The 17,412-nt window shown below is 40.8% G+C and overlaps 1 protein-coding gene across 4 annotated transcripts in view; it reads left to right on the forward strand.

Annotated features, from left to right (window-relative positions):
* The window catches only part of edc4 (enhancer of mRNA decapping 4), a 115,347-nt gene that overhangs the window by 35,259 nt on the left and 62,676 nt on the right, over nucleotides 1-17,412 (forward strand). For all 4 annotated transcript variants that reach the window (XM_043707093.1, XM_043707095.1, XM_043707094.1 and 1 more), the window contains exons 12-15: nucleotides 11-191; nucleotides 1,450-1,513; nucleotides 13,634-13,725; nucleotides 14,519-14,715. In XM_043707093.1, the coding sequence (XP_043563028.1) occupies nucleotides 11-191; nucleotides 1,450-1,513; nucleotides 13,634-13,725; nucleotides 14,519-14,715 (534 nt within the window). The remainder of the gene's footprint in view (nucleotides 1-10; nucleotides 192-1,449; nucleotides 1,514-13,633; nucleotides 13,726-14,518; nucleotides 14,716-17,412) is intronic.

The raw sequence follows: 17,412 nt of genomic DNA on the forward strand, positions 1-17,412 counted from the left end.
ACTGTTGCAGGTGTTATATGTGATGGAGCTACATCAGAACCAGGATGAAGGCAAAGCCCATTTTGTCTCCATATCTGAGTTTTTGCTGACTCACCCAGTACTTAGCTTTGGCATCCAGGATGTCAGTAGGTGTCGCCCAAGGCATATCGAGGTTCTGTCAGCTGAGGAGGAAAGTGACACTTTAAATGCAGGTCAGCAAAACAATTAATGGTACACTTTAAGATGCCATGTTTGTACAGTTCATTTTTAGTGTGTATAATGTCTTAGTTCTTTTGTTTTATTAATTCATTCATTCATACGATGAGGATGTTGCTGATTAGCTCAGCATTTATTGCCCAGAGAGTAGTTAAGCGTTAATTACATTATTGTGGGTCTGGAGTCACATGTTGGCCAGACCAGGTAAAGATAGCAGATTTCTCTCCTAAAGAGCATTACTGAACCATGAGTTTTTTTCCTTACAATGGTTTCATGGTCATCAGTAGACTCCTTATTTCCAAACTTCTATTGTAGTCACATTCTACTATCTGCCATCGTGGGATTTGAACCTGGGTCCCCAATACTGGATCTCTGGATTAACCATTAGGCTGTTGCCTCCCTAATATCATAATAAGTGACCAGATACATTCTGGGTTTGAACACATGTTTTACCATTGAGTTATGATCTGCCTAGAATGTGTCCTGAAGGTGGTAAAACAAGCAGTCAGGTGGAACTCAGATGCTGTTGGTGTTGCTGTTGAGTCAGTTGTTGTGTTTCCACTAGTGTTAATTTTGCCTGTCCTTGGAGAGTATTCATCACCTAGGAATTGATTTATGTTTAGAGACTTGATCACTGGGAGCAAAAACAAGGACACTTTTTTTTTGTTAATAGTACATTAATTTTTACTGAAATTGCAAGATCACTAAAGTTAACTTATACATAGCAAATTAATGACTCATAATACTTTTGTGAAAATCTCATCCCTCACCCAGTTCTGAATATGTCAATATGTTCTCAGGTCAATATTATCTGTCACTACTGCTGTTGTGTTTATGAATGTATTTAAAATTAATTTGAAATCTGAAATGTTGCTATTTGTCTCATAATGTTTTAAGCTCCTTGTCCCTTAAGTTACAGATCTCTCCACGTAACTGATCTTTTATGGCGGTTAAGTTGTCATACACTCCTTTTTATTTTTGTAACCTAGCACTTGGCAATTGGCCAAGTACAAATGGAAGTGCACACTCCTAAATCTGAATACGTCAAAACCCGGTTCTAAAATTCCAACTGTTTTAAGGAGGCATGGAACTAACTGATTGCTCTACAGAAAACTGACATGGCTCTTTATTTGGAATGCTTTGTCTCTGGCTTGTGGAGAGTGGATTGCATTTTTATAACCTCCTTACTCTAAGTGCAGAGGTGTTCTTCCTATCAAGCATGATTTCTGATGATATTTAACTTTTTCTTGTCAGAAGGAACTCCTGGCCTTGTTGAATCTTCAATAGTACAGCTAAAACTGTACTGTGTGCACACCAAGTAAGTGATACAGTTAAGATTTCTCTGAGCTTACTGGCAGCTTTCTGACTATTTTGTGTACATATCACTGTCTTGTATTTCAGATAGATGTGTATATTTATGTCCAAAACTAGTTTATGTAGTGTACTAATCACTCTTAACTTTTTTTAAAAGTTGCAAGTGCTTTTGAAAAATTATGCAGAAAGAGTTGTCCTTGAAGTTGCTTGGATGTTGGTTGCATGTTTCATTACTGAAGTTATAATCTGGAATAAATTTTTGTTTGCAATTTTGCATGTGATAGACTACTATTCCCCAGCTCATTACGCTGTGAGAAATACATTAATACTTAAGCATAACTGGTCCTCCTCACCTTTGGCTGATTATGGACGAGCTAAGAGTGCAGAGCTCAGGAGAAGTTATTTAAAATCTCTAGCTAAGACACAAATAAGACAGAGTTCTTGGAAAAGGTTAGCAATCAAACTTCAAGCATATTGGACAAATGAATGACAATGAGAAGAGGGTCGGTTAATATACGACTGAAGGTGTTATATCTGAATGCATGCAGTATAAGGAATAAGCTTGTGGCGCAGGTTGAAATTGGCAGATATGAAGGTATGGGCATCACGGAGATGTAGCTGCAAGGGGATCAGGAATGGGAGCTGAATATTCAAGAACATACGTTCTATCAAAATGATAGGTAGGTGGGTAGAATGGGTGGTGTTGCCTTATTAATAAGAAATGAACTTAAATCAATTCTAAGAAACAAAGTAGGATCAGATGGTATAGAATCTGTGTGGGTAGAATTTCCTGAAGAAGGTCTTATGCCCGAAACGTCGATTCTCCTGTTCCCTGGATGCTGCCTGACCTGCTGCGCCTTTCCAGCAACACATTTTCAGAATTGAGGAATCACAAAGATGAAAAAAAAAACTATAGTTGGACTCAGTAGTCAAACAGTAGTCAGGAGCTGGGGTGCAAGATATACCAGAAAATAGAAAAGATGTGTAGGAAAGGCAAAGTTACAGTAATCATGGGGGATATGTAGGTTGACTGGGAAAATCAGGTTGGTAGTGGATTGCACAAAAAGGAATTTGTGGAATGTCTATAACGTGGCTTTTTGGAGCAGCTTGAGGAACCACTAGCTAACAGGCAATATTGGATTTACTGTTGTGCAATGAGACAGACTTGATAAGGGAGCTTAAGGTGAAGGAACTATTAGTAGCCAGTGATCATAATATGATTGAATTTACTCTTCAATTTGAGAGAGAGAAGATAGAATCAGAGGTAACATTATTACAGCTGAATAAAGGCAACTACCCAGGCATGAGGGTGGAGCTGGGTAGAATTGACTAGGAAAGGAGCCTAGCAGGAAAGACAGTCAGACAGCAAGGGCAGGAGTTTCTGGGAGTAATTCAGGAGATGCAATAGAGAGTCGTTCCAAGGAAAAAGAAACATGGTACAGGGAGTGTGAGGCAACCATGTCTGACTAGGGAAGTCAGGAAGAGTATAAAAGTAAAAGAGAAAGCATATAAAGTAGTGAAGGTGAGAGCGAAACCAGAGGATTGGGAAACTTACAAAGATGAACAGAGGGCAACAAAAAAAGAAATAAGGAGGGAGAAGATTAAATCTGAGGGTAAGCTCGCCAATAATATAAAGGAAGACTGTAAAAACCTCTTTTGATATATAAAGGGCAAAAGAGAGGCAAAGTGGACATTGGGCTGCTGGAAAATGATGCAGGACTGATAGTAGTGGGGAACATGGAAATGGCTGAGGAATTGAAAAATTACTTCGCGTCACTCTTCACGGTGGAAGACACGAGTAATATCCCAAAAATTCAAGAGAGTGAGGGGCAGAGCGGAATATCACAAATGAGAAGGTGCTAGAAAAACTGAATGGCCTGAAAGTGGGTAAATCAGCTGAACTAGATGGACTGTAACCCAGAGTTCCAAGGGATATATCTGAAGAGATAGTGGAGGTATTAGTGGTGATTTTTCAGGAATCGCTAAAGTCAGGGAGGGTTCCAGATGACTGGAAAATTGTAAATGTGTCACCCCTGTTTAAAAAGGGAGTAAGGCAAAAGAAGGGAAATTACAAAACGATTAGCCTAACCTCGGTCGTGGGTAAGATCCTAGAATCCATTGTGAAGGATGAGATTTCTGAATACTTGGAAGTTTATGGTAAACTAGGGCAAAGTCAGCATGGTTTCATCAAGGGGACGTCATGCCTGACAAATCTGCTAGAATTCTTTGAGGAAATAACAAGCAGGTTAGACCAAGGAGAGCCAATGGGTGTTATCTAGCTGGACTTCAAGAAGGGCTTTGACAAAGTGCTTCACAGGAGGCTACTGAGTAAGCTAAGGGCCCATGGTATCAGAGGCCAATTGCTACCTTGGATAGAAGCTTGGCTGTCTGCAGAAAGCAGAGAAAGGTGATGAAAGGGTCCTTATCAGGATGGCAGCCGGTGACAAGTGGTGTTCCGCAAGGCTATGTTGGGACTATAGCTTTTCACTTTGGACATTAACATATGAGGAATGTTTGAGCATTCTGGATCCAATACTTGATGGAGCTTAGAAGGATAAAGGTGGGGTCTAATTGAAACATACAGAATATTGACTGGCCTGGACAGAGTAGATGTTGGGAAGATATTTCCATTGTTAGGAGAGACTATTACCCGAGGGCATAGCCTTAAGGAAGACATTTCAGAACGGAGATGCTGAAAAACCTTTTCAGCCAGAGGATGGTATATCTATGGTATTCACTGCCACAGAAGACTGTGGAGGTCAAGTCATTGAATATATTAAAGACTGAGATAGATAGGTTTCTGATTGCCAAGGAGATCAAGGATGACAGGGAGAAAATAGGAGAATGGGGTCAAGAAACTTATAAGCCGTGATTGGTGGAGCAGACTAGATGGGCTGAATGGTCTAATTTCTGATTCTATGTCTTATGGTCTTAATAATTGCCACAGTCCGATAATGTTTCTGATTTGTGGCTTCATTTGCAGTGCTGCAAAATGAATGTTTTATCTAATTGCTGTTTGTTTATTAGAAATGATTTTTGATTATGTTGCTGTTGTAATGAAAATAAAATGCTTTAAACACTACACAGATCTACACTGTTCAGAAATGATAACTTTGCAGGAAACATTAATTGAGTAGTTTTACCACCTTAGGTATGTAATTGTAACAGTTATTTTTGACAGGTGTAGTGCTCCTTCCTTTTGATCTGACAGGTTATTTTGAAGGCTTATTGTATTTTCCACTTTTGCCCTAAATACACTGACTTGTACTGAAACAAGACACTTGAGCATCTTGTTCCAGTTGCCTTTTCTTACTGATCTAAATTGATATACGATAGTAATTGAAAGACTCTTGTTTACTCACTGACAAATATCTAAAATCATCAGCTGGGGAGGTCAGTGGGAGGAAAAATTAAGGTTGTTCAAAAGGGTGATTTGGTAATGAAAGATGAAAATACAGAAATGCTGTGCTTCAGTTTAGAATTCTTAGGTGCAAATGGATTTGGTTGTTCTAGTACATGTCAAAACGTTGCTATACAGATGCAACACATATCAAGAAGCTTAATGGGTTGCTATCCTTTTGCTATGAGGAATTGTACCTAAAAGTAAGGATGTTTCTGATACAGGGCATTGGTGAGACATCTTGAATACACTGCAATTTTGGTCTCCTTATTTCAAGAAGGATGTGAATGCATTGGATTTGCGAGATGGTCATGTAGTGCTAATGTTACTGGGCTGAAGGTCCAGTGTAATCCCCTAAGGAAGGAGTTCAAATCCCACTATTACAACTGGTTTACTTAAATTTAAGCTTACATTGGTACTTCCTTACTTCTGGGCGAGAAGGTCTTAGTTCAAGTCCCTCCCTGCTCCACACGTATGTCATAATTTATCAGAACGGTTGCTTTACAATATATGTAAATGCATTGGATGCAGTTCAGAGGAGGCTAACTAAGTTGATGGCTGAAATGGGCAGGTTGTGTTGTGAGGCTATATTGAATAAACTGGGATTGTTTCCTCCTAATTTAGAAGAGTGAGTGGTGCCTTGGTTGAATTATATAAGATCCTGAATGGTCTTGACACTGGGGTTGTGGAAATTGTTTTCTCTTGTGGGTGAATCCAGAACTAGGTGGTACTGTTTTAAAATTAAATGTTGCCCTTTTTGGGCAGATGTTTTTCTGAGCATTGTAGGACTTTGAAACTCTGTCTTGAAATGCAGTGGAGTGCAATCATTGAATACTTTTAAGATAGCTATTGATAGGTTATTGTCAGACAAGGGAATTGAGGCTAACAAGTAGATGAAAAAGTGGAATATAATATGCGTGCATTGTCTTATTGAATGGTGGAGCAAGAATTGTCTTTTCCAGCTCCTATTTCCAATGTTCATATTGGATTAAAGTTATTATTGTTGGCTTCCTGGGGTTAAGTTAAAACCCACTTGTGTGTTTAACAAGCTTCTGTTCATTGAATTAGGGATGCACTTTGCATTTAATCCTGTTCTCACCTAGTGCCATTGAATTGTACTTTATTGCAGAAGTTACAGAATAGTAATCAGACATGTGAACCCTCATCTATATTTCTGATGTAGCTAAGGGCCTTGACCTCCGTTGTATTATCCAAGTGCCAAGCTGTTGAAGTCTGGATGCATTTGCTGCCCTTTTCATTCTAGGTGGTTGAGCTCATTGGGAGGTGGTGTCAGAGAACTCTTTAGTGAGTTATTCAAGTGCTGCTGCAACTATGTGTTAATGTTAAAGGGAGTGAATGTTGAAAGTGGTGAATGACTGCTTTGTCTTGGATGGTAACCAACATTTGAGTGTCTTTGGAATTGCATTGATCAAGGCAAGTGGAGAGTATTCAGTACCTTGTAAGTGGTAGACAGGCATTGGAGATATAAGAGGTGAGTTACTCACCGAAGATGTCCTAGCGTCAGACATGCTCTCACGTTTGCAGTATTCACATGGCTGGCCCTGTTCAGTTTCTGGTCAATAGCAACTGCCAAGATGTTCTCAATGTAAGATTCAGTGATGATTAATGCCATTGAACACTAAGTTAGATTCTCTCTTGTTAGGGCTCATCATTGCTTGACAGTTGTGTGGCATGAATGTTACTTTGTCACTTAGCAGCACAAGTTCTTGAATGTTGTCCAGGACTTGCAGCATCTGGACACTGACTTCATCAGTATCTTTGGTTCTGAATGTTGTGCAGTCATCAGCAAAAGAAGCCACTTTTGACCTTGTCTTCAAAACAAGGTAATTGACACAACAGTTGAAGGTGGTGCATTGATGACACACTCCTGTTGTGATGTCGTTTGACTGAAATAATTGATGTTCAAAAACAATATTCCCTTGTGATAGTGGAAAGTTTTCCCTGATTCCCACTGACTCCATTTTGCATGATGCTACACTTATTCGAATACTGTCTTGATGTCAAGGGTGGTCAGTCTTATCTCAACTCTCGAAGTCAGCTCTGTTGTCCTTATTTAGACCAGAGCTATAATGAGGTCAAGATTTGAGTGGCCCTGATGAAATTCACACTGAGTGTCAGTGAGCAGGTTGTTCTTTGGAGGTGCTGCTTAATAGCACTGTTGATCTCAAACATCACTGAACTGATGGTCGACTGACAACCATAATTGACAGGATTGGATTTGTCCTGCTTTTGAATGCAGGGTGTACCTGGGCAAATTTCCACATTGTCAAGGAGATGGCAATGTTTGCAGAATCCACTGTCTTCACCCATTCTTGCTATCATGTGGACAATGTTCCATGTAAGCTGCACGGGCAAACTGTCACTCTGCAATAAGGTTGTGCATGCTGACACCATACCCAACATTGACTTGTGATTTCAGAAATTGCTGCCATGCGTGGACCTCAGAAATCCACGCTAAAGATAAATATTAGAGGGAATGTAGCATGTGGATTAATTTAAATTGTTCTATTGCTGGTATCTGTGATGTTAGGCATACCTGGAGGAGGTCAAGAGGGTAATCCATTTGCACTTCTGGCTGCAGATAGATGCAGATACTTCAGCCTTGCTTTTGGCACTGACAAATTGGGGTTCCCCCATTTGGAACTTTCACTTCTGTTGTTTAATTGCTTCATCTGACTGGGAGTTAGATCTGATCCATTGGTTGAGGGATTGCTTTCTACTCTTTATTGCATGCTGTTACACTGTTTAGCTTGCAAATGGTCCTTTCTCATCTTAATGGGTCAACACCTCTATTAGTTGTGCCTTGTGCTGTTCCTAGCATGCCTTCCTTCATTTTATATTGAACCAGGGTTGGTTTCTCAGCTTGATGACAATGCAAAGAAGGGGATGTGCCAAGCCATGACGTTACACATTGTGGTTCAGTACAATACTGCTGCTGATGGTCAACAGCATCTCACAGATGCTCAGTTATGAGTTGCTAGATCTGTTCAAAGTTTGTTGCATTTACTTGTGCCTGCAGTGGAATGGAGATATCCTCAATGTGAAGATAGGACTTTGCGGTGGTGATTCCAACCGATACTGTCACCTCTGAAAGGTAAATTGGTGTGGCTGAGGTCAAATGGTTTTTCCTCATTGGCTCCATCACCCCATGTTGCAGGCATAGTCTCTTGGCTCTTTTCTTTATGGGACAATAGTTAATAATTTGGATGCTCCTTGCCCAAATTTGACCTGCCAAGAAACCTCATGGGGTCGTGACTTAGTGGTGAGGATTCCCAAGGCACCTTCCTCTCTACTGTATGCCACTGTGCCGCCAGCCCTAGAACATTCTACTGGTCCAGAATGCCTTAAAGGCCACACCCAAAGGTGCTGATGGTGTTTGCGACATTGTCAGATGTGATTTTGAATATGACACTCAAACTGTTGTTTGATTAGTCTGTGGGTCAGATCTTCTAATTCTGGGACAAGCTGCGAAATACGAGTCATAAAGTCATAGAGATGTACAGCATGAAAACAGACCATTTGGTCCAACCCATCCATGCCGACCAGATATCCCAACCCAATTTAGTCCCACATGCCAGCACCTGGCCCATATCCCTCCAAACCCTTCCTATTCATATACCCATCCAAATGCCTTTTAATTGTTGCAATTGTACCAGCCTCCACCACTTCCTCTGGCAGCCCATTCCATACACGTACCACCCTCTGCATGAAAAAGTTGCCCCTTGGGTCTCTTTTATATCTTTCCCCTCTCACCCTAAACCTATGCCCTCCAGTTCTGGACTTCCCGACCCCAGGGAAGAGACTTTGTCTATTTACCCTATCCATGCCCCTCACAATTTTGTAAATCTCTATGACGTCACCCCTCAGCCTCCAACACTCCAGGAAAAACAGCCCCAGCCTGTTCAGCCTCTCCCTGTAGCTCAAATCCTCCAACCCTGGCAACATCCTTGTAAATCTTTTCTGAACCTTATCAAGTTTCACAACATCCTTCCGATAGGAATTGCACGCAATATTCCAACAGTGGCCTAACCAATGTCCTGTACTGCCGCAAGATGGCCTCCCAACTCCTGTACTCAATACTCTGACCAGTAAAAGAAAGCATACTAAACGCCTTCTTCACTATCCTATCTACCTGTGACTCCACTTTCAAGGAGCTATGAACCTGCACTCCAAGTCTCTTTGTTCAGCAACACTCCCTAGGACCTTACCATTAAGTCCTGCTAAGATTTACTTTCCCAAAATGCAGCAACTCGCATTTATCTGAATTAAACTCCCTCTGCCACTACACAGCCCATTGGCCCATCTGATCAAGATCCTGTTGTAATCTGAGGTAATCTTCTTCGCTGGCCACTACACCTCCAATGTTGGTGTTATCTGCAAACTTACTAACTATACCTCTTATGCTCACATCCAAATCATTTATATAAATAACGAAAAGATGTGGACCCAGCGCCAATCCTTGTGGCACTCCACTGGTCACAGGCCTCCAGTCTGAAAAACTACCGTCCACAATCACCCTCTGTCTTCTACTTTGATCCAGTTCTGTACCCAAATGGCTAGTTCTCCCTGTATTCCATGAGATCTAACCTTGCTAACCAGTCTCCCATGGGGAACCTTATTAAACGCCTTACTGAAGTCCATATAGATCACATCTACTGCTCTGCCCTCATCTATCCTCTTTGTTACTCCCTGAAAAAACTCAGTCAAGTTTGTGAGACATGATTTTCCATGCACAAAGCCATGATGACTATCCGTGATCAGTCCTTGCCTTTCTAAATACATGTACATCCTGTCCCTTAGGATTCCCTCCAACAACCTACCCATCACTGACGTCAGGCTCACTGGTCTATAGTTCCCTGGCTTGTCCTTACCACCCTTAAACAGTGGCACCATGTTATCCACCCTTCAGTCTTCCGGCACCTCACCTGTGAGTATCAATGATACAAATATCTCAGCCAATTGTCCCAGCAATCTCTTGCTAGCTTCCCACAGTGTTCTGGGGTACACCTGATTAGGTCCTGGGGATTTATCCGCCTTTACGCGTTTCAAGATGTCCAGCACTTCCTCCTCTATAATCTGGACATTTTTCAAGATGTCACCATCTATTTCCCGACATTCTATATCTTCCATGTCTTATTCCACAGTAAATACTGATGCAAAATACTCAGATAGTATCTCCCCCATTTTCTGCGGCTGAACACAGAGGCCGCCTTGCTGATCTTTGAGGGGCCCTATTCTCTCCCTAGTTACCCTTTTGTCCTTAATGTACTGTAAAAACCCCATCGGATTCTCCTTAATTCTGTTTGCCAAAGCTACCTCATGTCCCCTTTTTGCCCTCCTGATTGCCCTCTGAAGTATGCTGCTATTGCCTTTATGCTCTTCTAAGGATTCACTCGATCTATCCTGTCTATACCTATCATATGCTTCCTTCCTTTTCTTAACCAAACCCACAATTTCTTTAGTTATCCAGCATTCCCTACACCCACCAGCCTTTCCTTTCACCCTAACAGGAATATACTTTCTCTGGATTCTCGTTATCTCATTTATTTTTTAGATTAGATTCCCTACAATATGGAAACAGGCCTTTCGGCCCAACAAGTCCACACCGACCCTCTGAATGAAGAGTAACCCACCCAGACTCATTCCCCTACATTTACCCCTGACTAATGCACCTATCACTATGGGCAATTTAGCAATGCCAGTTCACCTAACCTGCACGTCTTTGGTATGTGGGAGGAAACTGGAGCACCTGGAGGAAACCCATGCAGACACGGGGAGAATGTGCAAACACCACACAGGCAGTCACCCGAGGCTGAGAATTGAACACTGGTTCATGGCGCTGTGCGGCAGCAATGCTAACCACTGAGCCACCGTGCCGCCCCATTCTGAAGGCTTTCCATTTTGCAGCCATCCTTTTACCTGTGAACATCTGCCTCCCAATCAACTTTTGAAAGTTCTTGCCTAATACCGTCAAAATTGGCCTTTCTCCAATTTAAAACTTTTAGATCTTGGTCTATCCTTTTCCATCACTATTTTTTAAATCTAATAGAATTACGGTCGCTGGCCCCAAACTGCTCCCCCACTGACACCTCAGTCACCTGTCCTGCCTTATTTCCCCCAAGAGTAGGTCAAGTTTTGCACCTTCTGTAATAGGTGCACCCACATACTGAATCAGAAAATTTTCTTATACGCACTTAGCAAATTCCTCTCCATCTCAACCCTTAACACTACGACAGTCCCAGTCTATGTTTGGAAAGTTAAAATCCCCTACCATAACAACCCTATTATTCTTACAGATAACTGAGATCTCCTTACAAGTTTGTTTCTCAATTTCCCTCTGACTATAAGGGGGTCTATAATACAATCCCAATAAGGTGATCATCCCTTTCTTATTTCTCAGTTCCAACCAAATAACTTCCCTGGATGTATTTCCAGGAATATTCTCCCTCAGCACAGCTGTAATGCTATCCCTTATCAAAAATGCCACTCCCCCTCCTCTCTTGCCTCCCTTTCTGTCCTTCCTGCAGCATTTGTATCCTGGAATATAAAGCTGCCAGTCCTGTCCATCCCTGAGCCGTGTTTCTGTAATGGTTATGATATCCCAGTCCCATTTTTATAACCATGCCCTGAGTTCATCTGCCTTTCCTGTTAGGCCCCTTGCCTTGAAATAAATGCAGTTTAATTTATTAGTCCTACCTTCTCCCTGCCTGCCTTGACTGTTTGACTCATGTCTGTTCTCAACTGTACTAGTCTCAGATTGATCTCTTTCCTCACTATTTCCTTGGGTCCCAATCGCCCACCTTACTAGTTTAAATCCTCCGGAGCAGCTCTAGCAAATCTCCCTGCCAGTATATTAGTCCCCTTCCAATTTAGGTGCAATCCATCCTTCTTGTACAGGTCACGTCTACCCCAAAAGAGATTCCAATGATCCAAAAATATGAATCCTTCTCCCATACACCAGCTCCTCAGCCATGCATTCATCTGTTCTACCCTCCTATTCCTGCCCTCACCAGCTCATAGCACCGGGAGTAATCCAGATGTTGGTAAGAAAGACTTTGTCGGGTTGAAAGAGTTGTGTTTGCTATTCCCAACGCATAGGTTGATGCCAGGTAGTCTGTGGTTTGACACGACTAAGTGGCCCACTAAACCATTCAGAAGGCAATTCGAAGTGAGCACTTTGTGGGTCTGGAGTCGCATGTAGGTTCGATGAGAGAAGGATGGCCGATTTCCTTTGCTGAGGACATTAGTGAACAAGATGGATTTTGTGACATCTGTTGTGTGGAAATCATTTGGTTAGCTTTTGATTCCAAACGTTGTTATCGATTCAACTTCCATCATCTGCTCCAATGGGATTTGTGCAAGCAATCCAAGATAGTGCACAGTGAAATAGTCCAGCTATTCACTGTGTAACTGCCTCCCCAAATATATTCCTTTTTTTAAAATGAGACCAAAACTGTGCTTAATGCTTCAGATCTGATCTCATTGAAGTTCTGTAAACTGCAATAAAACCTGTTTCCTTGAATTTTTTTAATTCACTTGTGAGATATGCACTTCGCTGGCAGGCCAGCATTTATTGCCCTTCTATAGCTGCCCTTGAATTGAGTGGCTTGCTAGGCTATATGTGCAAGCAGTTGAGAGTCAACCATATTGTTGTGGGTCTGGAGTCACGTGTAAGGTGAAGATGGCAGATTTCGTTCCCTGAAGGACATTAGTGAGCCAGATTTTTTTTTTCTGATAATTCGCAATGCTTTCATGGTCAAAAGTAGGTTATTAACTCCAGGTTTTTTAAAAGAATTCAAATTCCACCATCTGCCATGTTTCTGGGTTAATAGTCTGGTGATATTCCATTCTGTTTGAATATTCAGTCCTGTTTCTAACAAATGCCATTTTAAAAGTACGGTGACAATGAGTTATACTTTGTTAGTAATCTCGCTGCAAAACAATTCAGTAATGCATGCAACCTCTTGAATACCTGTTACTAACTGAATCTCACTCATCAATTCTCATACTTGTGTTTTATTTCTGCAACAAATTGCATTGAGTAAAATAATTACCTGATGAAATAAAAAGATCAAGTGGTTATGGATGAAGACTTATCTCCTGTGAAATGATAGTGCATCTGCTTTTGCAACATGGGTGGCAGTTGTGACCATAAGACAGGAAGCAGAGGATGGAATTTAATTCTAGTTACTTGCAAATTGGTATTAACTTTTGTTTTGTCCCCTCTAATCTTGGGTTGCTGGTGCCATTCCACTGACGTGCTTTATTATTGAAAACTAGTGTGAATGTTAATGGCTGCTGTGTTTGATAAGGTCACTTGACATCATGGGACAGGCTTGGTTATTTTTAAGAGGTCCCCTTTTTCTTGACACCTGGACTTTTGAAATTTGCTGTGTAAAAATGGTATTTTCATCATTGGTTTGAAATTGTCTTGTTAGCAGGTTGATATATACCATTTGGGCTACATTACGGTGGGCAGTTGTCTTTTTCCTTTATCCTCCTCTTAAAGAGTCAGTCATTATGTTTTACATTGCTGCCGAGGAATTGTAGATTCCATTTTATTTGGATTAAATAGAACATTGTCCCTTCTGCTGTTGAATGGACTATGCAGTGTGACTGCAGGGCCATTTCAGGCATACGGTTAAGCGCTACAAATTGTTTCTTTAATCTTCAAAGCATGTTTTGAATATTGCTTTGTTTTAGAACACTTCAGGACGTGCAGATTTATTTCCAACCACATCAGAATACAGAAGAACCTGTTTTAATGTCATCTGCTGCCTCCCATGAAGATTTTAGTAAGTTTTATATTCAATTCCTTCTTTCAAATTTCATCAGGGTGTCATGTGAAAACATTGTTTATCCGGTTGTTTTTAGGTTATACAATGCTTTTGTCTTTCTGTCTTTACTGAATGCAATATTTAAGAACTTCTTTGGCATAGCATGTAACATGGAATATCTCACTGTAATCTTCCAAATAAATCTATTATTGATACTGTTAAACCAAATCAATGTAAAAATTACTAAAATTTATTTAAAGAAATCTTTAAACATGAAAGTGGACTATAAGTATTATCTAATTGATCACTACTGACCAGAATGAGACTTATTTTGTTCTATTTAAGACAGTTGAGTTATTGTCTATGCAATTTATCCCGTTCTCAATTTCAGACCTGCCTATTTTACCAATGCATTCTTTGAATTGTTTGAAATCTAGCATATTGTTTGATACAAAAAAAGTCCTCTTTTACTTTGCCTCTGACTCACCTCGTTCATCAAATTTAGTGATCTGTTCTAAGTGTGCTAACTTTCACATTAACCATGTGTTATGCCCTAAAATATCAATTTGTTTTTATTACCTTTTATTGTTTTGCACAATCTCCAATCTTTTGAATTTGGTTAAGGAAGTGGTCACATATGGAGGCTGTGTATTCTGCAAAAGGCTTGTGTGTAAAACTTCACTGTCACTGCCAATGATGACATATGATTCTTTGGTTGAGGCCGTAAGTTGGGAAGGATCAAAAGTTGTGGAACTTTTTGTTCTCAAAATTATTGGAATTACTAATACTGTGTTTAATTTGGCTTTTGAAGCTTTTGCAGATCGCTTAACGGATGTGAGTGTTGAAGGGCCAACATCTGAAAAGGGATCTAGCAGAGATTCTCAACATGATTTGCGGCGTATAGTGGATCTTCCAGTTCCTACAGACTTTCTTTCTGTCTCTAATGATGTGAAACCAAAGTTAATGACTCCAGATGCTTTCATGACTCCTAGCACTTCACTTCAACAGGTGAATGTCATTTAATATTTTTATCGGAAGATAGAATCTCAAGTTTTGATTTTATGATGAATTTTTGCTTTTGTCAGTGAAGAATATCTACTGAAGAATTTTAAAGATGGAGGCAAGGGCATTGTTGAGGTATTAAATTCATAATTTGCATCTGTCCTTAACAAAGACGAGGTTACTTCCCAGGGCGATGACAGAAGAATTAACTCTTTCATTAGAAGGGATCAAAATTTGTGAGGAAGTAGCCTTGAATAGACTGTTGGCAGTTAAAGTTGACAAGGCATGCTGACTGGATGAAGTACATCCAAGAAGTTTGAAGGAAGTGAGGGTTGAAATTGTGGACCTGATATTTGTCTTTCCTGGACTCTGGGAAGGTACCAGAAGCCTGGAGAATTACCAACATTACAATCTTGTTCAAAAAAGGTTGTAAAGGTAATTCCAGCAATTGCAGTCCAGTTAATTTAGCTTGCGTAATGGGGAAAATTTTGGCAGCAATTATTCACAGCAGAGTCAGTAGTCACATGGAAAAAACATGTCGGCATGAATTTCTAGAGGGGAAATCTTGTTTAACTAACTAGCTGGAGATTTTGAAGAGGTAACAGAAAGCATTGATGAGAGTCACACTTGCGATTATGTAGATTTTCAGAAGGCTTTTGATATAGTGCTCCACAACAGACTTGTGAGGAATGTTCTCGGTCGTGGTATAAAAAGGACAGTAGAAATGTGGATGTGAAATTGGCTGAGTGATAAAACACAGAGCGATGACCAATGGATATTTTGCAGTCTTGAGAAAGCTCTCCAGGGATTGGTATTTGGGACCCTTTCTTTTCCTGATATACAATAATAATCAGGATTTTTGTGTGCAGGGGACATTTGCAGAAGACACTAAACTTGGAAGAATTGTGAACTGTGAGGAAGATAACATGGAACTCACAGGACGTTGACAAGTCGGTGGAATGGGTGGACAGGTGGCCCATGAAGTATAATGCAGAGCAGTGAGAGATGATGCATTTTGGTTGGAAGAACATTGACAGAAAATACAAAATATTGAGTCCAATTCTAAAGGGGGTGCAGGAACAGAGGGATCTGGGTGCATATGTGTATTGATCATTTAAAGGTGGCAGAACAGGTAGAGGGAGTAGTAAATAAAAGCGTGCAGTGTTATTAACTGCTTTATTAATATGGGGATAGAATATAATAGCAAGGAGTTGAAAGTGATCTTAAATTTGTGCAAAATACTTGTTAGACCTCAGCTGGAATATTGTGTAGAAATGTGGGTGCCACATCAAAGGGAAGATGTGAATGAATTGCAGTGAGTGCAGAAGTGATTCGAAAATTAAGCTTTGAGGATAGATTGAAGCTAGGACCGTTCTCCCTGGAGAGAAGGAAGCTGAGAGGAGATTGAAGTTCTCAAAATCATGAACGAGCTAGATAGAGTAGATAGGGTGAGGCTATTTCCACTTGTAAAAGAACCAATAAAGAGAGGGCGTATATTTAAGTGATGTGCAAATGAAGCAAGGGTAATGTGAGAAACAGTGAAGAGCTAGGGTATGGAATGCACTGCCTTGAAAATTGGTGAAGGCAGATTCCATTGGGGCATTCAGGAGGGCATTAGATGATTTGTTTTTGGATTGTAATGCTTTGTAGGGGTAAAGCAGAGGTTGGCAGTTGATAATTGAACCAGTGCAGTTGCAGTGGTCTGAAGAGCCTTGTTCTGCCCTGAAATAATTGAGATTCTGAATGTGGTACTCTTAGCTCCAGCTCTACACTTCCCAGCTTATCACTCTTGGGCAGGGTGAAGCTTTTGAGCCGTTACATTAGAACCTTAATTCAAAAAGAGCTCATTGCGCCTTCACCTCAACTCCAGAAGAGTGTATGCGCCATTACCCTCAGGTGAATTAGCAGTCTTGCACTGGTAATTTTAAACCGTTACAGTGAGTGACACTCCAGTTGAGAAATTATTGACTATTCTGTGCTGTAGTGCTGCATTCATGAGAATGTTGGTTGGAGTTGCCAAATCCATTTTACTGTGGAGGTTTATGTCACCAAAAAGAGCTAATTTCTGACTGGCTTCCAGAAATGGAAGAATGACATGCTTGCCCAGACTCTGTTGCTGAGTAAGGTACTGTGGGTAAAGTCTTTCAGCGAAAATTCCTTTGTGCTGGAGCATTTTGTATTTAAAGTACTTCATCTAAAGTGTGCCACTACCAGTCAGACCTTCCAGAATGCTTATATTTGTAACCTGTTGTTTTTGACCATCTACAGCATATTATATGAACATAGAACAATACAGCACAGAACAGGCCCTTCGGCCCACGATGTTGTGCCGAACATTTGCCCTAGCTTAAGCATCCATCCATGTACCTATCCAATTACCGCTTAAAGGTCGCCAATGATTCTGACTCTGCCACTCCCACAGGCAGCGCATTCCATGCCCCCACCACTCTCTGGGTAAAGAACCTACCCCGGATATCCCCCCTATACCTTCCACCCTTCACCTTAAATTTATGTCCCCTTGTAACACTGTTGTACCCAGGTAAAAAGTTTCTGACTGTGTACTCTATCTATTCCTCTGATCATCTTATAAACCTCTATCAAGTCACCCCTCATCCTTCGCCGTTCCAATGAGAAAAGGCCTCGCACTCTCAACCTATCCTCGTACGACCTATTCTCCATACCAGGCAACATCCTGGTAAATCT

The sequence above is a fragment of the Chiloscyllium plagiosum genome, chromosome 17, assembly GCF_004010195.1.
Source record: "Chiloscyllium plagiosum isolate BGI_BamShark_2017 chromosome 17, ASM401019v2, whole genome shotgun sequence".
Lineage (NCBI taxonomy): Eukaryota > Metazoa > Chordata > Chondrichthyes > Orectolobiformes > Hemiscylliidae > Chiloscyllium > Chiloscyllium plagiosum.